Below are 23553 nucleotides of genomic sequence, written 5' to 3'. Positions count from 1 at the left end.
TTGGTTCTGATGTTTTGAATCAAATTCCACTCCCTTTTCATCTACACACACGAACAACATAACCAGTAGGGTGTCATGAACATCCTTGACCTCAGGATCACACCCACCCCCATCCTGAATATCACAATGCAACTGCATACAGACCTCAGTCAGTAAGGATAGGCGGCAACAACACCACCTCCATGATCATTCTCAACACAGGTGCTCCGCAAGCCTGTGTTCTCAGCCCGCTACTATACTCCATATACACCTTTTGACTGTGTGGCCAAATTCCCCTCCAACTCAATTTTGAATTTTGCTGACGACACCGCCATAGTGGTCAGGTTTCAAACAATGACGAGACAGAGTACAGGAAAGAGATAGAGAAACTGGTGTGAGGACAATAATCTCTCCCTCAATGTCAACAAAACAAAGGAGATAGTCATCAACTGTAGTGGAGGGCATGCCCCTGTCTATATCAATGGGGACAAAGTAGAAATGGTCGAGAGCTTCAAGTTTTTAGGTGTCCAGATCACCAACATCCTGTCCTGGTCCCTCCATGCCAACGCTATAGTTAAGAAAGCCCCCCCAGCGCCTCTATTTTCTCAGGAGGCTAAGAAAACTTGGCATGTTTGCTACAACTCTCGCCAACTTCTACAAATGCACCATAGAAAGCATTCCTTCCTGTTGTATCACAGTTTGGTATGGCTTGTGGCTGTCCAAGACCACAAGAAACGAAGCCCAGTCCATCACTCAAACCAGCCTCCCATCCATTGACACTGTCTACACTTCCCACAGTCTTGGAAAAGCAGCCAGCATAATCAAGGACCCCATGCACCCTGGATACGCTCTCTTCCACCTTTTTCCATCAGGAAAAAATACAAAAGTCTGAGATCACGTACCAACTGACTCAAAAACAGCTTCTTCCCTGCTTCCATCAGACTTTTGAATGGACCTGCCTCACATTAAGTTGATCTTTCTCTACACCCACCTATGACTGTAACACTACATCCTGCACTCTGCTTTCCTTCCCTCTGTAGGCTATGCTTTGTCTGTATAGCACGCAAGAAACAATACTTTTCATTGTATACTAATACATGTGACAATAAATCAAACTTGGCCAGATGAGACCCTATGTATTGAAAGCTGTAGTATAACTTTCACAAGCTACTGTGCAGCTCATCTTTCCTTACGGTGGATACACAAGAAGCACCATTACTTTATTTGTACTGATGTGCTGTAATTCGGCAATTAAACTCCCAATTCCCAGAAGCCATCGTTTAGATTTCCAACCACACCAAGGTGAGGAGACTACATTCCTGCAGACAATTCCCTGGAGCTGAACAGTCCATTTGTAGGGACTGAAGTTAGAGTGACACAAGTCTTCCCTTTCATGTGGGGAGTTATTTTTTTCCGCTGGCTTTTTGTCCATGTATATTAACTTGAAATATAATCTTCAAATAATTTAGAATACAAAGCTTTTGAAATCTGCATGGAATGAGCAGATTATCTCTAAAATGAGCACAGTACTAGGGAGTCTAGCTGTACTGAACTTCATTTGCAGCCTCTTACGTGATTTAACCATCATAATTTTGTTTGTGCTTCAAATTTGTGGTGTTGATAGATATGCCCTCAATGCCATTTCACATGTTGCTGACTGCAGTTATCAGCAGTCTCAGATTTTAAGAGCCATTTTGATTGTGTTATATCATATACCTTACCTAGGGCCGTGAAGATCTTCAGTCTCAATGTTTAAGACCCTTGCACTTGTCCTGTGGCTCAGGCTAAACTTGACCCATGTTGCAAGTTTGCCTGATCTCTCTTTTGGGGAATTTGGCCAGGCTCACTGCCACAAAGGAAGTGTTGTTTGTTTGCTGTCCGGGTAGCTAATATTTCTGATGAGGGCACACGTAACTTGTCTGTTGTTAATAATCAATGAAATTGAAAGCTGCTTCGTTTAGCTCCCTAATCTGCATAACCTGCATGATGAACAAAATATCTCTGAAATGAAGTTCAGTACCGCAACACACATTTTAGAGATAATCTGATCAGTATTAAACCAGTTGTTGGGTTTCAAAACCCCTGCCCATTCTTGCAAAAAAGAAATGTGGTATCTGTACGAATTGACCAGAACTGTACATAGTACTTCAAGTGCAGCTTGACATGGACACTGCAGCTGTTTGGTATTGGAATTTAGACTATTTTGGTTATGTAAGCCCAACATCCTATTTGTGAATTTAAAATTTACTGCAAATTTATTGGAAACTAAGGCCAGGAGTAATTTGTGTATATTTCAAACAAGAAGTAAGATGATTCTGATGTCTGGATTCCAGAAGAATCCAGTTAAAATTAAAAATAGTGATTTTAAATAAATATATGCCAGTTGTGTCCTATCTTACCCGCTACCTCATGTGTTTCAAAGGTTTTAGTTTTTCGGGAGTTTCTGATTTCAGCCAGGTGATGTTTGCAAAGGAGAAATACCTGGAGGATTTGCCTCTAAAGCATTAGTATAGGGTAGGGGAGCTCTGAAAGAAGAGATCAACATTGTGCTTGGGTCTGAAGGGTCATCTCTGCAAAGTAAATTGTTTAGTAATTGGAGAATCGAGTTTTTCATAAGTTAAGGCCTCCATTTTTCTATCCACAGCATTGCTGCCGAGTTTGAGCTGTTCTGACTTTGGTTTTAAATGGACTTTCTGGTCCATAGGCAGTGCTGGAAACGGTTACATAACAATTGTTCCTTAATGGATTCTGCCCTCCTTGCCCCCTTGCACCTGCCTGATTTCCTGAGGCCACGGGGAAAAACTAGGTTGATTGTGGTTGAAAATATAATCACTTTTAAAGTAAAAGCATCATTAGAATAGTGAAGTGACTAACTCCTGTCCTACAAGTTGATTGATCCCCCTCCTCTTTTCCTGCCTCCGTTAGAACTGCAAGTGGACAGGATCGAGGTGGGTATTGGGTTCCTGTTTCAGCTGGGTTAGCCTTTTAAACTTCTACTCAAACTCAACTCGCCTAGTTTTATTAAAAATTATCCCCTTGATCTTCATTTGACTTGGTAAAACCTCAAGTACTAGTCGATATTGACATTGGCTAACACATTTGTAAAACTAATCCATTCCTCAATATTTACTCGCCTTCAACACACGAGAATCTGTAAAATATATGGCATGCTTTAGCTGTTCCAAAGCTAGAAAGTAAAACTTGGTCCAAAATGGATTAAGCAGAACTTAAGCACAGTACAAGCCAAAACTTGTACAAAACCCATATACAAATGTAAATAAAGATTCATTTCAGTATGGCATTAGAATTCCTTTGTTCATTTAAATGGATAAATAGCAATTTACATAACGATTGTTACTTAATCCTTGAATAATTGTTGAGGATTTTTTGAAACATAGTAACCTGAGAATGTCATGTGCATAAGCCAAAACATAACTGGCATAAAATAAGTGGAAATCAGTATAAACATTTCTCTGGGTGAAGCTTGCATCATATTTCTTCTATAAGTGTATTTTTAAGCATGAAAACCACCATTTTACGATATTAAGCACAGCATTTTAAAAAAATGCAATCTTGGTAGTTTTTCATTTTGCCAATGTAAATTATTCTGTTGCCATAAAGCTGAATTTGAAGCAACATAACTCGTATATTTTAGGTTTCAGTGAGGAGAAATCAAAACAAGTTGCTCGAAACTTGGCATAAAGCACCAGAAATGTGACCAGATCCTGGTGCACTGACGGGGAAATTCATGCGAGCTATCTTATTGCATGGTGGATGGGAGGAGGCAAGCTGTTAATAAATGAGAAAGGGTTAAAGATTGAGGAAATTTGGGTTTGGTGTCAAAATAAGCATCTGATTTGTACATCTGAACATCCTCGATCTTTAATGTTTAAATTGGCATAATGCCATTGTTACTCTGTTGTTTTGGTACACACTCAGAAAATCCAGGGCAGTTGAAACTTGGCTGTTCTTTCACACTAACTCTTCTTCTTTTACTTTCCATTATCGAAAAAAATCATAAACAATGCTTGAAATATTAGACATGTTTAATATAATATTATGAATATGTGAATATATTTAAATATAGGATGCGTTAGAAAGCACAAAATGCTTGACTACGATAGTCCTGTTGTTAAAAGCTTAATGTGCAACAATAAAATTACTGAGAGCAATTGCAATTTACCAATTTACTGTACTTTTTGCTTTTCCAGGAAATAGTCTAATTACTTTGACTTTCCATTTGTTTAAATACCATGGACTTATTGAGCATTTTCACCTGGATTTGGTAAAATTACGTCGATTTTTAGGTAAGTGGCTTTATGTATTTACCAGGTGTCTTTTTCCATTTTGGTCCCAATTTTGCAGTGAGCAACGAAGCAACAGCACTCTCCCTTGGCCACGAAAAAAGTTGTCTACAAACATTTAGCAATCTTTATGGGGTGGATTTTTCCCTTTCCAAACATTAATTTTAATCTGGTGCCAACTGAAAGTGATCGTGAGGGTGTCTTACAATTGTGAATTCATTGTACAGGATAAGCAGCCAATCACATTGAAGTATTCTCATAGACCGCAAACCAGGAAATTAAGAGCGCTAATTCTCCTTCACTTTTTAATAGAATTTTATAAGGAGTAAAATAAAGATTGTGATATATCATGCGATAAAATGTTTTTTTATCATTATGGAAGAAATTAGGTTTTTAGGGCTATTGAGGCTGTGCAGAAATAATTATGAACTTTGTACACGGTTTTAGAAACTTCATTCAATAAGGTGTAACATTCTCGAGTGTTTTTTTTTTACAGTGAGGCTAATGTAAAAGGACCAGTTCTATTGATATCTAATTGCAGAAGGGGTGAACGTCAACAATGCATCCTATGGAGAGCATGGAATCATTGACAGCAACTTCTGGATGTCATTGTTTAACTGCGCATGTGCGTACTACAGAAGTTGCTGTGTATTTCAGATTAGTAATGACAGTGAATGTTAGCAGTTTTGTTGTTACTACGACAAAGTCCATGCTAATGTCCTACCTGGTGCAGATGTTAGGATTAGTAACCTATAATTAATTAGTTAGCATTAATGAAGTCTGAGGAGTTGATGTTTAATAATTCTACTTTCTAATGAAACTAGAACAAATTGATTACAGACTTATTGGAGAGGTAGAATAGAGGTAGGGGACATACTGTAGCCTCAAGTTATAAGTTGTAAGTTCAAAGAGTGTAACTAGAGCAGTAGAGGTAGAAATTTGCGAACAAAGATTTTGAAATCAATACACTCTAGAACTGGACATCAGCTGGAAAGAGGTGATAAGCAAGTAACACTTATTTGGGATAAATGGGAAGGAAAAGTTCTGGATGAGATGGAGGATACAGTGTTTGGGACACCAGAATATAGAGTGGAAGGTATATTGAGGAATTTATTTTATGCAAAATTTCATTGCCGCCTTTAGCATTAACTTTTATCAACTTGAAAACTAATGAATTACCATAGTTGAAGTTAAATTTGCCCAAGATACATTTGAAGAATTAACTCTGATATCTTTAACTTTCCCAAATATTTTTGGTCAAAATAATAAGTGATTAAAAAACATTTTGTTTTCTGTGCAGTAATGGTCCAGGACGATTACCACCGCAACAACCCTTATCACAATGCGTTACATGCTGCTGATGTAACTCAGGCCATGCACTGTTATCTAAAGGAAGCTAAGGTAAAAACTGATTTAAAAAATCAACTTCAAAGGAAGGACATATAGATTTTCCCCAGTTCAATCCAAACATTTACAAATTTTATTTATTAGTCCATTTTCTGAAAAATGTTTTCTTGGGTTGACCAACTCTTGGGGGAGGCAGGGGGTGGGCGGATATATAAGGGACACATTGGGATGAGCAACCATTCAGATAAAGTTGCTGTCCACACCGTGAGATGTGGGTGGTGGGGGTTGCTGTCCAAATTGTCTGTGCTGCCTATATGTTAAGGGAATAGGCATAGCACTGTTAATACAGTGGTTGGTGGTCGCTGCCCAAATTATGGGAGAGGGGAGGGTCAGCAACAACATGTTTTTTTGATTAGTGAAATTGAACAATCCTCACTGAAACACAGTCGGAATCAGAAGTAGAGGTACAAACCTGCAAATTAACCACACAGTATCCAACATCATATGTAATTCTACAATTGGACAACATCTGCTAAATAGTCCTCAGTATGCTCAGTAAGAGGCACGCGAAGAACCAGTTTAAGATTGTCATTCAGGCTTGCAGTGTAGTGAATTTGCATATACTGGAAGCTACATATATTAATACACAGAACCCTGATCTTTGCAGACAGAATATATACACACATTATGGCTGTTTCATTCCTCAGGGCAATGTCTTGACCAATCACGGTCAAGCAGTCTTGTTTAAATATCAAACAATGCTTGGCAGTTAACTGTCAGACACCACCAACTTGTGCATTTTCCATGGCAACCCCTCGATCAATCCGAGTCCACTTGCCAACCAAACAGCACTCTCTTCTCGTGCAGTATAAATTGTTGTTTCCCCCTTGTATTGGTATTCTTGGAAGTGTCCGGATGAGCGCAAGACAATTTCAGCAATACTCAAGTTCTGTACTGCCAAATGACTATTATTTAAATTGGGGGAATGAAACTCCGTATTTGTAAAATTAAATTTTCAGGGCCAGCAAGGATGTTTGGCAATAATTAGAATTTATCAGGCAATTAAAACTTCACTTGCACCTGAATGTACCAACACTAACTTTTTGTGGCGTATATAGTGGGTAAATATAGCAGCTTGACGCCCTTCTTATATCTTAATAGGAAATCTTGCGGCATGGCACGGGTGTAGCAAAGCTTGCGAGGTGCAAGGAAAATCTGAGTGAAAAGCCCTGATTCTGCATTTACCTGTGCATGTGTAGATGCTGTAAGTTACTGTCGAATTTGCTGAGTAATAGTGCTGAACACTAATGTCCTCAACATTCGCAAGTTCTAGCCTGTTGCTTAGATGGAAAGCGGCAGTTGCTTATACTTAAATATTTATTTAACATAATTCAACATGTCCATTTTAGTTTTGTTTTAGTTTTTATGTAAATGTAAGATGGTCACTTTTTTCCTCTAAGCTTGCCAAGTCTGTTTCTCCATGGGATATTCTGTTGGGTTTGCTGGCAGCTGCCACACATGACATGGATCACCCTGGTGTTAACCAACTTTTCCTAATCAAAACCAATCACTACCTAGCAAGTTTATACAAGGTGAGTGTTGATCAAATTCAATATTTGTTAAGGAATTCATCATTTTACTATTTAAAGAGAAAAGAAAGTTTATATATGGAAAGAATTCTGCTGAATTACAAAACTTAATCCAGAATAAATTGTATAAATAAGGAATTAAATTCCTTGATATAGTCTACATTTATATATGGATGCTATTGTAAGGACTGGAACTGCATTTAATTCTTCGATTTTAAAAAAAAAATTCCATCAGACATTTTACAGAGATGTTTGCACATTTGTATAAATTGTACATTTTTCAAAAGTTAAATTTATTCTGCCAGCTGTTGTACAATTCTAAAGAAGAATCCAGGCAGTGACTTATCTCATGTCAAGTGTCTTAAAGCTCTTGCCTAAAATAGATCATCTTAAAGTTCAGTGACTATCTACTATCTACATGCATAGCATGATTCCAAACTGAATGACTCGTCATTTAATTTTGACACTGTTCATTCCTAATTCTAACACAACTCTGGTGCGGCCGCACTTGGAGTACTGTGTGCAGTTCTGGTCCCCACATTACAGGAAGGATGTGGAGGCTTTGGAGAGGGTGCAGAGGAGGTTTACCAGGATGTTGCCTGGTATGGAGGGGAGATCCTATGAGGAGAGGCTGAGGGATTTGGGATTGTTTTCGCTGGAAAGGCGGCGGCTAAGAGGGGATCTTATTGAAACATATAAGATGATTAGAGGTTTAGATAGGGTGGATAGTGATAGCCTTTTTCCTCTGATGGAGAAATCCAGCACGAGGGGGCATGGCTTTAAATTGAGGGGGGGTAGTTATAGAACCGATGTCAGGGGTAGGTTCTTTACCCAGAGGGTGGTGAGGGATTGGAATGCCCTGCCAGCATCAGTAGTAAATGCGCCTAGTTTGGGGGCGTTTAAGAGATCCGTAGATAGGTTCATGGACGAAAAGAAATTGGTTTAGGTTGGAGGGTCACAGTTTTTTTTTAACTGGTCGGTGCAACATCGTGGGCCGAAGGGCCTGTTCTGCGCTGTAATGTTCTATGTTCTATGTTCTATTAATGACTCCATAGGGGGAGGGTAGGTTTTGCGGATTTGCTATCAAGATGCTGATCTAATGGAAAAGCCTGGGCTTTTGTGGCCAGGTTCCTGATTATATGCGCCTTGCATGTGAAATATGTATGGGAAAATCACCTGAAAATTCTACTTCGAGATTTAAGTTGTGTTTTCTTGGGGTTTGTTACTGTTCTTGAACTTATGGATCGGGGGAAAAGGAAAGGGAACAGAAATTTTGTGTAGGATTACTGTGGGCAGATAATATCATCAGCACCAAAGTTACAGAACACCCTCTCCATTGATGGAAAAACAAACATGCGAGACGGTCTTAATCTTCCCATCTTGCCATTTGTTATTCATTTCAGCTGGAGAATGTCAAAATGCTTTGCCATTGCTATAGTCGTACACAGCCCCTGCTGAAATAAATATGTTAGCTTTCCATTCACAGCAGCTTTTTTTTTTTACAGGTTACTGATACTGAATTTCTAGTCCAGTCCTTCTGGGGCACCCAGTGTGTCCTTTGCTGTCCCGGGAGTGCCACAAAATCTTTAATTAGGTGACCTTGTATTATCCTTCAGCCACCTGATTGTGTGCACAGCTGTATACATATGTTGGGAGCAGTGCCTCTGGTGGTGAAGTGCCAGACCCGCTTATATGTTTACACACATCACCACTGTAAAATACACTTCTTGTTTTACAACAGATTTGTCAACATACTCAAATACAATAATGCCAGATTATCAACTTAACGGTCATGTGGAGGATTGAGTGACACAGCAGGTTAAGCACGTCTTTCACCGCTGGCTCGAATCCAGCTCAGATTGTTAGAATCAAATCCTTTGTTTCAAAAAATCTCAACCCAGTCTGTGATAGGTACAAAACTGCTCCCATCTATTTATTGTGATTGAATTATCAATTTCTCTCACAACATGATGATTGTTGGTATGCAGTGGAAGGAGCTTTACTCTGAATTAAAGTGAGCTGTATCTGATTTGGAAGTCCTTAATGCTAACATTAGTTGTCTAAAATGGAAAATATTTCCGTCTCCAGGAATAACATCTTCACCTTGATCACAAAAAAGTAAATACATAAGCATAACCAATCATTCCCGAGAGAGCATGTTCAAACGAACGTACCTCTTCTCTTGCCCTGCCTGTCACCTTTCCTGTAGAAATCAAATTTGGGAATACATAGTATCACGGCTGACCACTGTCCCTCTGCTTCATCATCATTCTTAATACGTGGGCCGAAGTGGTGGTGATGCCCAGGCTATTCAACTACAGAGGATTCGCATGCTAAATATGTACTTTAGGTTGCTGAGTAATGTTCGCTTCTCCTCTCAAACCCAGCGAGGAGGTAATTTGGACTAGAAGTCATACCTGCAACATTTTTACTTCGTATGATTCGGCTACTTCGTACCCTGCAGACAGCAAGAAGGAGGGTTGTAGACTGGGTATGGGCAGTGGGCCAGGGATTGGGGGGTATAACGAAGGAGGGGACTGAAGGGGCAGGAGGGAGTGAGAGCAGTGGAGAGATGAGGGAAGGCAGGAAGTGACATCCAGCCATATTACTGATTTCACTCCAGAATTTGCATCAGTGAACATCCAATGATGTGTATTGGCACTAAATAGGCATAGGACTGGCCTTTTTCTTTGTTTCAATCAAAGTTAAAGAATTTCATAGCACGGAAGCCAGTCATTTGGCCTGTTGTATCCGTGTTTGAAAGACCTATCCAATTAGTCGGACTCCTGTGCTCTTTCCCGAGAATCCTACAAGTTGATTGTTTTCCCCAAGAGCTAATTTCAATGCACATTGGGGTCAGTGTAACTGCCTAGTCAGTAACTGATGAAATAATGATTTTCAGTGACCTGATGAGAATGAAATCTTGAGCGTAATCATCAATGACTAAGTCACAAACTGAAGAAAAAAACTTTGCTTTCCTGAAAGAGATTCATTTTGGATTTCCCAAAATAGATTATTCCATAAGATAACTTTGTCTATTGTATTCTCTTGATTTCTTTATTCATTGCTAATTGAGTTTATGTAGTTTTTCGTATTGTTGCGGTTCAGTGGTTTCAGAATTGCAAGTGACTTTTGATCCAAGATTGAGGGCAAAGTGCACAATAAGTTATATACAGTGCCACTTTTCTGCCTGTCCCAGAATATTTAGCTACTGTGCTGACTGCACAAAATAATTTATTCAGCATTGTGCCTGTGGAACATGGTGTGCAGATACTTTGGATAAAGAGCATTGGCCAATGTAAGGAGTGTGTTTGTAAGTCTGTATTTTGTTCTCTGGCACTAGAATCATAGAAACGCTACAGTGCAGAAAGAGGCCATTGGGCCTATCAAGTCTGCACTGACCACAATCCCACCCAGGCCCTACCCCATATCCCTACATATTTACCCACTAATCCCTCTAACCTACGCATCCCAGGACACTAAGGGGCAATTTTAGCATGGCCAATCAACCTAACCTGCACATCTTTGGACTGTGGGAGGAAACCGGAGCACCCGGAGGAAACCCATGCAGACACGAGGAGAATGCGCAAACTCCACACAGACAGTGACCCAAGCCGGGAATCGGACCCAGGTCCCTGGAGCTGTGAAGCAGCTGTGCTAACCACTGTGCTACCGTGCCGCCCACTAATGCATTCCTTACATTTAGTCCGAGTATCTGAAATAGCCATGTGCAGACAGGATGCATACAGAACGGTTTTCAACAATTTCCAGGCCCTGAACTTTCTTCTTTTCACTGTGGACATTCAATCCCTCTACACCTCCATTCCCGCACCAGGTGGGTCTGGGAGCTCTACACCTCATTGAATGGAGGCCCAATGTTCTCCATCCATCACCACCCTCCTCCACCTGACTGGACTTTATTCACTTCCTCCAGATAAAATGTTGCTATGGATACATGCATGGACCCTAGCTATGTCTGCTTGCTGTGGGATATGTGGAATATTCCTTGTTTCAGTCCTACGTGGTCTCTCTCTCATCTCCCTCTGGTACATTGACTGTATCAGTGCCATTTTCTGCTCTCTACCTGACTTTGCTTCCAATTTTCATCTTTCTCTTGCCTTCACTTGGTCTATCTGCTCTTCCCTTGCTTGATTTCTCTATCTCCATTTCTGAGAATAGGCAGTTAATCAATATTTACCATAAGTCTACTGATTCCCACAGCTAACATGTATACCAGTGGTGGACAACTTGTGGCCTGGGGGCTACATATGACCCATCTGGATTCTGAGTGCAGACCACGAGACATTATGTTGGCTGTTACCCACATGCAGGGTTGTCACATTCTGCTGATTTCCATCCATGTAGTTTTTTCCCTTTATCGGTATGACTATGAAACACATGTGTAAAGCAAGGACAAGTGAAGTGAGATGCATCCTGATTGCACACAACATTGAGAGTGCTGTGGTCAAAGTGGAAATATTTGCTTTGTTTTTTAACCATCTGAAGTTAATGATAGGTCTGTCAATTTAGAAATGATTATGCATTTTCTGTAACTTATTGTGTATTAAATGTATTTAATCTTAATAATGGGATCATGGTTAGTGACGAGCTTGATTTTAGTCTTGTGGCCTGCTGAGATGAAGGAGGGCCACTCAACAGCCTAGGTTGCCTATCACTGTTGTGTATGCACATGCTCATACTCCACTTCCTGCAAGGACTCTGTCCATTCTCCCAGTTTCTCCATCTCTGTTGCTTCTGTTTAGATGATGCAACTTTCCACATTAGCATGTTTGATGTGTCTTTCTTCTTCCTCAGCTGAAGGTTTTTCCCACCGTGGTTGATGTGGCCTGTCACCATGTCCAATCCATTGCAGCACTTCTCACTCTTTCTCTTCCTCCCAAAACCATGATGGCATTCCCCTACCATCCTATCCATTCCACTATCTCCGTATTTGGTGGATCATCCTTCTTCCCCCACATCACTGTCACCTCTAGCGTTATGCCAACGCTAAACACATTTTCTCTGCCCCTCCTTTTGTAGCATCCTGAAAGGATGGTTATCCGATATTCCAGTCTGCTCCGTCACCCCAACACCACTTCTTATTCCTTGGATACCACATTTCCATGCAAAACACACACATTACAACACCTGCTTTTTAAAACTCTCTCTTCTCACTGTCCAAGGCCCCAAACACTACTTCAAGGTGAAACAAAGATTTATTTGTACTTTCAATTTAGTATATACCACATTTGCTGCTCATGAAATGGTTATGTAGGGGAGACCAAATGCAGACTGGGTGACCACTTTGCAGATCAACACTGTTCAGTCCACAGTGGTGACCCCAAGCTTCCAGTCGCTTGTCATTTGAATTTTTCACCCTGTGCCCACTCTGACCTTTCTGTCTTCTTCCCTTTGCAGTGTTACGGTGAAGGCCAATACGAACTCTTCCTGCCCCCCCTCATTTTACTGGTTCGACACGTCTTGCATTTCTAACTTTTTGCAGACCTGATGAAAGGTCATCATCCTGAAACATTAACTGTTTCTTTCTCCATAGATGCTGCCAGGCCTGCTGAGTATTCCCATCATTTTCTGTTTTTATTTCAGATTTCCAGCATCTGCAATGTTGCTTTTTCATGCATATAGCACCCTCTGGTGTGGTAATTTCAGTATTGTATCTGGTGGAAAATTGTTGTCTTTTATTTTACTGCTCGAGCCAAAGTTCCTGCCAATAAAACCAATTCTAAGCCAACTGTTTAAGTGAAATCTTTTCCATAAACATCCTTGAAATGTCCCCTTTTTGAAAATAAAGATGTGGAATGTCTGATTTTTAGTTACTCCAGTCTATGTTATTAATTTATGCCTGAACATATTTAAAATTACACCTAGAATCCAGAATACAGCAATGTTGTACAATTGGCTGTGCATAACTGGCATTTTGCTCACGGAAAAACTGTTCCAAGTTATCAGGCATCGTGCTTGATTATAAAGCTCCTGCCATGATTTATAACCGCATTCGCTACATTTACAGGGAAAACTGTTTGAAACTGCGTCATTGGGTTAAAAATTTCACAATCTCAAGATATCCCAAAAGTGCTTCACAACCAGTGAAGTTATCACTGTTTCAATGTACGGAATATCTAACTTAGCAGAACAATTCAGTCAGATCAGCCGTTTATTGATCACCATTCTTTTCTGCGTACTGTATTAGAAGACAATAACTATGATATTTTATGAGTTGTGTTTTTGAACACTGATAAAATTGTTGCCCAGACAGCGTAGATAATGTTTATGCATGTTCGAATAGTGACCAACAGACTTGTTGATCTATGACTCAGCTATATTTTTATTTAAGCCACCTATATAATGGTCATATGTCTTGCTTGGCCTGTTTGTTTTAGTGATTGATTAGGTGGTGAATACTGTGTAACCTGCACTTTTGTTCATGTTAAATCATCTGCACACTTCTGAAGTGGACTGGCAGTGGGAAAGTCAATTAAAGAATGCTTTCCCTTGAAGAGTAATCAGTGGGTGAGAAACATGTCAACAAGCGCAAGTGGGCAGAATTAAAACCATTGATTGGTTGTTTGGTGTTTTCAGCAGCATGGCTGTCCAGTCAGAAATTGGCAACTTAACTGTGAACCTGCATGGGCAACAGAACTTTATTTCAGGATTGCAGAACTCCGAGTCCTCTGTGGTTTCTTTCATTGTTCCCTTTTCTTGGGCTGTCATTAGGTAGTTGGGGGAATATGCATAAATGTATCCTGGTTACTTCCGAGAGAAAAATGCACCATATGGGATGAAATTCAAACTTAGTTTCTGGCAGGAAGGTGGGGCCACTTGCAGGTGGGGAACCCATTTGACACCCAGCCTCCGAGTTCCTGGAAACTCAATCGAAGAGGAAAGGTTGACTTGTCCATTTCATCAAAGGGAATGCTTTTAATTAAAAGGACCACAACGTGGATGACAAAGGCTCACCTGTACATGGGTTTTTGAGGCTAGAGCACTCGCAGGAGAGGAGACCTGAGAAGGCTGCTCTCAGGAGGGTCTTCCACTTATCTGGACATCCTGCTGTGAGGTTTGAGGGGCTATAGTGAGGTGAGCCATCCCAAGTACAGAAGAAAGAGGATAGTTTCTCCAACCAAGCAAATGAAAGTGACCAAGGAAGTTAGCAGCAGAGGTGTAACCCCTTTATCCTGGAGACAATGCAGCAAAAAGATACAGGAGTTCAGACAGACAGGAAGGATGAGTGGCATAGAAATTTTACGTGTCAATCTCCGCACTATTCTCATGCACAGCGGTCTTCAGGCCACCCATTCCTCTGTTTTCAGACCCCCCATGTCCCCATCTGAACAGTCAATACTCAATGCTCAACTTAACCCCAGTTACCTTGTGCACCCATACCTCACAGTGCCTTCCACAAATGGTGACCTACTCTCCTCTGCACACAAGCTACTATAAACACTCAACTCGTTGCTTTCTTTCCATGCAATAAAGGAGAGCATACAACTTGGCAAGAAGCAGAGACCCAGAGTTGACTGTCTAGTGCCAGACACCTTATTTTCCCGAGCAATGCATGCCCACCCACTCAACTAGTTATAGGAGGCTGTAGAGTCAGCAGTGACCTGCCATGAAAATCTGGTTTTGGTGCTCAGACATGTCAACAGAGCTGATCCTCTGTGTTGTCCCATTCCAGCTGGATTTCAGTGTTTCTCCTAATATGGACTGTGGAAGGGCATGCAGCTGAGAGGGAACAACTGTTACCAATACATGTTGGTGTTGCTCTTCCTCTTATCTCTCATGGGGTGGCACGATGGTTAACATTGCTACCTCACAGTGCCAGGGGCCAGGAACCTTCAATTCCTGCTTGGGTGACTGTGAAGTTTGCACATTCTCCCCGTGTCTGTGTGGGTTTCCTCCGGGTGCTCTGGTTTTCTCCCACTGTCCAAAGATGTGTTGCTTAGGTGAATTGACTATGCTAAATTGCCCCTTAGTGTCCAAAGATGTGTAGGGTGGGGAGATTAGTGGGGTAATTACGTGGGGTAGTAGGGATTGATTGTGGGATGGGCCTGGTTAAGATGTCGGAGAGTCGGTGCAAACTTGATGGGCCACATAGAATCCCTGCAGCGCAGAAGGAGGCCATCAGTGTGCAAGATGCAACTGCATAAGTTGCTCCCATACCCTACTGAAGGCTGGCAGCTGGAATATGCAGCTGAAGTTGTATGAAATGCGAGACACGTGACGTGCTTTCCAAGATGATGATCCACTTGTCAAGCATTGGTAGCTCATTCTCAGAGTAGAACTGCTTTAGCCTTTCACTTTGCCATGACTGGTGCTTTTCAGTGTAACTGATCAGAGCCTTCCTAAGTGTCAGTTTCACTGATGTGAATCTCTTGGCACCTCTGCTGTGGAATTTGTAGGCTCTTTGAGATTAAGGTTTTGGCCCTGTGGTATTTTGGACACCGATATTGCCTGAAAAATATTCTATTAATTGCCTGCCCAATGCCATGATTAAAAACACACCTTGAGTTGGAGGGGAAGGCCTGTTGTCAAGGTGCTTGTGGGCACCAACAATATAGGCAGGGCTAAGAAAGAGTTTCTGCTGAGGAGGCATGAGCTGCTAGGGACTAAATTTTAAAAAGCAGAACCAAAAAGCTATTAATCTCCGGATTACTACCTGGGCCATGAGCAAATTGGAATTGAGTAAATAAGAGCAGGTAGTTGAATGTGTGGCTCAAAGACTGGTGTGGGAGAAATTAGATTCAATTTAAGCTGCACAGTGGGACAAAGTGTGTATCAAGAATTAATGGGAACTTGCAAGCAATGTATTGCAATAATCGTGGGTGACTTTAATCTTCACATTGATTGGACAACTCAAATTGGCAAAGATATCCTGAAGGATTAGTTCATAGTGTGTGTTTGGGATGTTTACAGTAGGCTTTGAAACCTACCAGGGTTCCACCTATTTTGGACCCGGTAATATAGAATGAGACATGATTAATTAAAGACCTCATATTAAAAGATCCTCTAGCCAAGAGTGATCATAACATGATAGAAGTTCACGTTGAGTTTGAGTGATAAATTTGGGTCCAAGTCTTAAATAAAGGCAATTACAAGAGTCTGAAGATAGATTTGGCTAATGTAAACTGGTAAATAGGTTAAAAGGTAAGACAGTAGTGAAGCAATGGCAGGCATTTCAGGAGATATTTCATATCTCAAAGATGTATTCAATTAAGGAGGAAAGACTCTACCGGAAGTATACACCATTTGTGGTTAACTAAGGAAGTTAAGGGTGCTATCAAGTTGAACGAAAAGGTACACAAGGCTGCAAAGATTAGTGATAGGCTAGAAGATTGGGAAAGTTTCAGAAATTATGACTTAAAAGAATAATAAAGAAATTGGAGTAGGAGAGAAAACTAGCAAGAAATATAGGAAAGGAGTAGCTAAAGTGAGCATTGGATCCTGAGAGGGTGAGACTGGGGAATTAATAATGGGGAACAAGGAAATGGCAGAGACTTGGAACACACACGTTGTATCATTTTTGTAAGATTGCAGAATCTATGGTTGATGCACTAGATTGAATGATTGTGTTTTAGTTTCAAAAGATTTATTTATTAGTGTTGTCCCTGAAGTTTTCTATTTTAAATTATGTGGAATTTCAAAGTGCCTTTGTTTTGCCAGTCAACCATAGCTGGTATATTCAACAGAATAATTTGTTAATGCTTTTGAAGATGTACAGTGACAAGAGATTAAGATAAAGTTTTGATTGGAAAGTTGAGGTTTTTTTTTGAAACTAACAATAACTGCCTTTTCTATGATCTGCTCTTTGGAAATGAGAAGAATTTGAAGTTTTGTTTTTCCATAACCGCCAATTTATTTTTTCTTCACTCAGAATACCTCGGTGTTAGAAAACCATCATTGGAGGTCAGCAGTGTGTGTGCTGCAGGAATCTAAATTATTTTCACATCTTTCAGTTGAGGAAAGGTGTGTATCTGATTTGCTAAATAATTGTCTCTACAAATTTGAATTGTTTCTGAATTTGTCAATGCATCCAATACATGTTCAAACATTAATTATAAGTATTAATTTCTAAGAAATTGGAGTTGATATATATCCAGCAGTTCATAACTTGTTTTAGTTAGCTTTTAATATAAAACAATTGTCAATTTTTCCAATTTTTAGATGCATTTAAACATTCGATAATGGAAAAGGAGAGCCAGAATATTTTCTTTTTTCCTTTTACTTCTGTGTTCCAGGTCTCCCTGAACATTTCAGTAGCTAAATATGGCAATCTGAGAAGTGCCTCTTTTAATTTCCGATTTTTGTCCTTTAGCCATCGCCTGCCCATATTGTCAATTTACCTCCAATACATGGGTCATGATTACTTCAGTAAATCTCCAGAATCACACTTTAGCAAATGCAAGTTCAGATGAAAACACCACCATTTGTCTACACAGTAATTTCCTCACAGTATTTGACTAAATTAGTCAACCACATTCCTGCTTTTTCTATAATGTTCTAATTGTTCAATAATGTTATGCTATGTTATGGGCTTGCAGTTTTCTACTACCAATGTAAGATTGACTGACCTGCAGCTATTAGCTTATCTCACTCCCCCCGTTGCACTCTGGCACTAACACTGGTACTAATACTGATTCTTGATCTCTAGACCTGCAAGTAAATTTAAAAGAGCAGTGTTAGTAATTTTTAAGCAGTGGGAGTTGATTTTTAGAAGTGTGGGATGATTGTAGTAGGGGTGGTGGAGGGAGTGCTGGGGCCTGCAGAAGATATTAAAATTGGGAGGTTGGGAATAAAATATAGATGAGCATGCTGATTCCCTCTGTTCTCCTGTAAAGCACCTTGGGACATTACTGTGTTTAAGTACTGTATAAATACCCGTTGTTATTGGTGCCTTGTCATCATTAACCATTACCATCACTCCCCCAGGCTTTGACCCTATCTCTGCTTCTTTAAGTATGAGAGGCACACATTTGAATGTTTATGGCAGACAACTGGTTTAACCATTCACCAGATCTGACTCCACCATATAAAGCACTAATGTCCTGTTTCCTCTGCCAAAACAGGTTACTATTCCAGGATCATAGAATGCAAAGATACTCCCTGACTTCTCCACTACTTAATCCCCTCTTGCCTGCCCTTTCCACTCTCACCGTGAATACAAGGTGCAAACAGTTTGTGTCTTACATCCAGTATTGGACGAGTGGGAAGACCAAAATGATTGTCGTTGATCCCTGTCACAATGTTTGGTTACCTAAACAAGGCTCCAAGGCCTTGCTTAAACATTGTATGAGGCTGAAGCGGACTGTGCAAAATCTTGGCATCCTGTCTTATCCTAGGCTGAGTTTTTGACTCCTTCGACCGAATCTTACCCAATATAGTAATAGACCTTTTCTGAGTCCCGATCCCACGCATGCTGACTGCGCACTTACTGGCATGATCATATGGGAGGCAGCCACCGGATCTGCCATGCAATTAAGAAAGGAGGATGGGTTCCTGAGGCTGCAAGCCCAACAAAAGGGTCTGCAGCTACGGAAAGACAGTAGCCTACTGGCAGAGGTTGACACTGTAGGAGTAAGGCCACAAACGAGCATTCATCTTGAGGTGCGCTCTGAAGAAATAGACTTTGCTACAGCTGCTAGGCCACCACTGTGGAGCGAAAACTCCTCCAAAGACTGATCCCGGTGGTCCTGATGGGTGGGGGATAGACAAGTATGGGATGTATAATGGGGTCCCCAGCCAGCCATCAGCAAACCACCTCCAAACACCTGTCCAGATTTGACCTCAATGGGTGGGAGGGTGCTCTTCCCATGTCCAATCTCAGCATGTGAACACTTGCATATTCAATTGGGCAGGTAGCCTTTGCTTCTTTCATCCTATCTCTGGCTTCCAAATCCAGGCATTAAGCTGCTCCAGTGAGACCAGTAAAATTTCATGCTTTTATTACCTCCGGGCTTAATTATGTCAACTCTCTCCTGGCTGGTTTCTCTCCTGGCTGGTTTCCCACCTGGAGCCTCTGTAAATTTGGGCCCATCCGAAGCTTAGCTGCCTGTATTGCACCAAGTCCTGTTCACTTATCATTCCTGTGATTGCTGACCCACATTAGCTCTTGGTCCAGCAATGTGTTGATTTTAAAATTGTCAGTCAAATTCCTTCATGAACTGTTTTGTCCTTCATTCTAACCTTTTCCAACCCTACAAACTCCAAGATCTCTGCAATCCTCCAATTCCAGCCTCTTATACATCTGCAGTTTTTTTTTTACTTCACCATTGGTGGTCATGCCTTCAGCCAGCTAAACTCTAAAGTTTGGAATGCCCTCCAACCCCCCTCCCCCCCACCTCCCGCTCCCTCCTTTAAAATGCTCTTTATAACATATCAGACCAAGCTTTTGCTCACCTGTCATATTTCCTTATATGGTTCAGTGTAAAATTTGTGCAGAATGTCAACGATCTGGAGAAAGATATTTAGAATCCAGGCAGAGATTCTAGTAAATTAGTTTCCTGAATGAGTTTCCTACTGTCAACTTAATGAGCAGAGTTCTTGCATCACAATGTGATATAAATGTTGACTGGTGGTCTGACAGTATAGCTGCTGTGGCATTTGTCCCCAGTGCTTCAGCAGTACAGTGGATGCCCTGGATTTAAGGACAGAATCTACTACCTGTGCCTTTATTTTTGGTTATGTAGTTGGGTTTCCCAATAACAAAATTCTTCTTGATGGTAAAAAGATTGGAAGATCCTTGTCAAATTAAGTTGAGAATACTGATGAAGGTCATTAAGAAATGACAGCAAAATTTCAAGGCCCCTTGTGGCTTGGCGTAAATGGGTAAATCAAAGTGTGCAGTGTTGACTCATGCAGTCCACATGCAGATAGAAATGGAAATTTTCAAAGTTTTGATTTCAGTCCTTTCTATATTCAAACACAGTGAGACTATAATTTACCTCTGCCATCAAACTCTGAAATTAAAAGGTTAAACAAGTTGCATCTTGCCGGTTGCAGTCTTTGCATGGAAGACTCCCCAGAAATGTTATCTCCACACCAAGGTTTTTTTTTTTAGCTTTTGTGAAATATCCACAGTATATCACTTTTTTTTTTAAAGCTATCAAATTGGAAGGCAGTTGGGTTCTCTAATTCTAGCCACAGACATAAGCCGCCAGAATGAGTTTCTGTCACAACTCCGAACTCGCTTGGATATGAGAAACCTTTCTTTAGATGATGCCGGTCATCGACATTTCATGCTGCAGGTAACCTTATTTGAAATCTTCTTTCTGGAATTAAAGATTTAAGCAGTTGTGTTTCCATTGCAGGCCATCCTTGTTCCTAACCCCATCCTTCCCATCACCCATACGCAAGCTTAACTTCAACTATATTGCTTCACCTTCAGCAGTTACAATGGTGGACTGTGTGTAGCTTACTGCTACAAATGTGACTTCAGATTCTCAGCCATATTGTTGATTCTTAGTGAGCAAGCCACTCAGTTGTATCAAACTGCTACAAAAAGAATAAGACCAGAAAGACAACTTGGCATCTCCTAGGCATAAGGACCAACAAAGACACATTCATAGAACATAGAACAGTACAGCACAGAACAGGCCCTTCGGCCCACGATGTTGTGCCGAGCTTTGTCTGAAACCCAGATCAAGCTATTTCCTCCCTATCATCCCGAAGTACTCCATGTGCCTATCCAATAGCTTCTTAAATGTTCCTAAACTTTCTGACTCCACTATCCCTGCAGGCAGTCCATTCCACACCCCAACCACTCTCTGCGTAAAGAACCTACCTCGGACATCCTTCCTATATCTCCCACCATGAACCCTATATATAGTTATGCCCCCTAGTTACCGCTCCATTCATCCGAGGAAATAGTCTTTGAACGTTCACTCTATCTATCCCCCTCATCATCTTATAAACCTCTATCAAGTCTCCTCTCAACCTCCTCCGCTCCAAAGAGAAAAGCCCAAGTTCCCTCAACCTTTCCTCACAAGACCTACCCTCCAAACCAGGCAGCATCCTGGTAAATCTCCTCCTTTGCACTCTTTCCAGTGTCTCCACAAGCTTCTTGTAGTGAGGTAACCAGAACTGCACACAATATTCCAAATGTGGTCTCACCAAGGTCCTGTACAGTTGCAGCATAACCCCATGGCTCTTAAAACTCAAACCCCCTGTTAATGAACGCCAACACACTATAGGCCTTCTTCACGGCTCTATCCACTTGAGTGGCAACCTTCAGAGATCTATGGATATGAACCCCAAGATCTCTCTGTTCCTCCACATTCTTCAGAACCCTACCTTTCAGCCAAGACATTCCTGTAAAGTAGTTTTCATTAACATCTAGGGACTTCACACAGACTAATCATGCAACAGTCATACTGAATCATACTTTTCAGCTAATGTCTCCGGATCCTCCTCCTTCACCCTAACAGAGGTGGGAGCAGCGTGGTATAGTTGGGAGGAAGTGGCCCCATGAAGTCTCATGGCATCAGGTCAAACACGGGCAAAGAAACACCTTGCTGACTGCAACATACTGCCTCCTTTATTTGATGAATCAATGCTCCTCCACAACACTTGCACTTGAGGGTAGCAAGGACACCAAATGTACTCTGGGTGGAGGATTATTGAAGTTCAATGCTTACCACCAAGAGTGGCTCAACAGCACCACTACTGACCAAGTGGCTGAATTCTGAATTGTATATTGCCAGATGAACCTCTCTTCAATTTTTCCCCTTCAGTCCTTCCCTCCCCTCTGTACCCCAACTTCTGTGTTGACTGTCTTTCTCAATTCATGTCAGTGTTGGTCTGCCTCTTAATCGTTCTGAAATTGTGTGTGTGTCTCTTCTGTGCTTTTATGTGTGTGCTCTCCACTGCTGTTTGTGTGGTTCTTTTGTCTCTTCCCACTTCTCTTTCTGCCTTTTCTTCTCCTGTGTTTGTTTATTCTTCCCCATCATCTGTTATATGCGTGAGGGATTTTATAGCCACTTCTGTGTCTGTGTTTGTCAAATCCTCCTCCTAAATGTGCGTATTCTCCACTCTGTCCATTAATGAATCTGTTCCACCTGTGCAAGGATGGCTCTTACAAATCTTTGTGGCTCTCTTACATTTCTTGGTGGGTCTCCTGCTCTTCTAGTTTCTCCAGCTGCCAGTGTTTCTTTATTTCCCTGTCTGTACTTAATTCTTTGCATTGTTCCCATCTTCATTTCTGTGTGTCTCACTTTTCTCTCCCAACTTCTCCTTCAGAGGATGTTCATAAAGGACTACAGTGATCAAATATTCTTAAGGACATGTCATTTCCTGTGTGCTGAATAATTATTTTGATGTTTTACGTTATTGTTTCTGGGGAATTGAGATTATTTTGGCTGAAATTGAATGAAGTACTGATACTAGTGTTTGAAAGAGTAGTGTTGATAATTTTTTCTTGCCCAAGCTTGCATGCTATCTGATAGCTGTTAACCATAGAGTGATTAGAATTGTGGAACAAACAATATCCTTAAAATGGTAAGCTAATGGAAGAGAGGAAAGTAAAACTACCATTCCAAGTAAATCATTTTTGTTGTTGTTATAGATAGCACTGAAATGTGCAGATATCAGTAACCCATGCCGGCCTTGGGAACTGAGTAAGAAATGGAGTGAAAAAGTATGCCAGGAATTCTTCCATCAAGGTACATTCAGTAAAATGGCTCAATAGAAGAGAATTTTACTAAAACAATATTAAAAGCAAAAATAATAACCCTTTTCACAATTCCCACAACACTCTGAATACAGGATTTTTTTTAGGGACCAGTGCAACTCAGCATTTTTATGATAAGGCAGTATAAATGTTGGAAATGTCATTAGTCCCTTCATCTCATAGTTGGGGGACGATCTTAAAATATTAGTGATAAATATGGGAGAGGATGGAGAAGTAACTAAGTCTAAAACAATGTACTTAAATTTACAAGAATAATGGTGAATTGTTACCAAAACAAATTAGGAAAAGGTGTTTTGGGGTCATGACAGATTGATCCCTCAAGATATCGTACCAAAGTCTGGTAGTGATCATATAAGCTAATTGACTATTGCGTTGCATAAGAGGAATGGAGATTAGACTAAAGAAACAAATCCTATCTCTCGGGCCCCACAGAGTACTGTTCAATTTGGAATCCACATTACAGAGAGGATTGAAAAATATGAAAGGGAGCTACTAAGATGATAGGGGATTCATCAGAAAGGGTAATATTTGAATCTGGTGCTGGATTATTTGGAGCTCAGGACAGGGCCTGAATGACCCAGACCACCTCCCAAAAATGTAAGAATGGCCAACAGCAATTTTCTCCTAAAACCTC

At 40.8% G+C, this 23553-nt stretch overlaps 1 protein-coding gene across 2 annotated transcripts in view; it reads left to right on the top strand.

Annotated features, from left to right (window-relative positions):
• Positions 1-23553, top strand: part of pde7a (phosphodiesterase 7A) — a 102465-nt gene that overhangs the window by 75861 nt on the left and 3051 nt on the right. For both annotated transcript variants that reach the window (XM_078216259.1, XM_078216258.1), the window contains 6 exons: positions 4191-4286; positions 5584-5684; positions 7091-7222; positions 17109-17200; positions 20334-20478; positions 22794-22890. In XM_078216259.1, coding sequence (XP_078072385.1) covers positions 4191-4286; positions 5584-5684; positions 7091-7222; positions 17109-17200; positions 20334-20478; positions 22794-22890 — 663 coding nt within the window. The remainder of the gene's footprint in view (positions 1-4190; positions 4287-5583; positions 5685-7090; positions 7223-17108; positions 17201-20333; positions 20479-22793; positions 22891-23553) is intronic.

This window comes from Mustelus asterias, chromosome 7, assembly GCF_964213995.1.
Source record: "Mustelus asterias chromosome 7, sMusAst1.hap1.1, whole genome shotgun sequence".
Classification (NCBI taxonomy): domain Eukaryota; kingdom Metazoa; phylum Chordata; class Chondrichthyes; order Carcharhiniformes; family Triakidae; genus Mustelus; species Mustelus asterias.
Note: the sequence above shows the minus strand (reverse complement) of the source record. Positions and strands in the feature narration are given on the sequence as shown.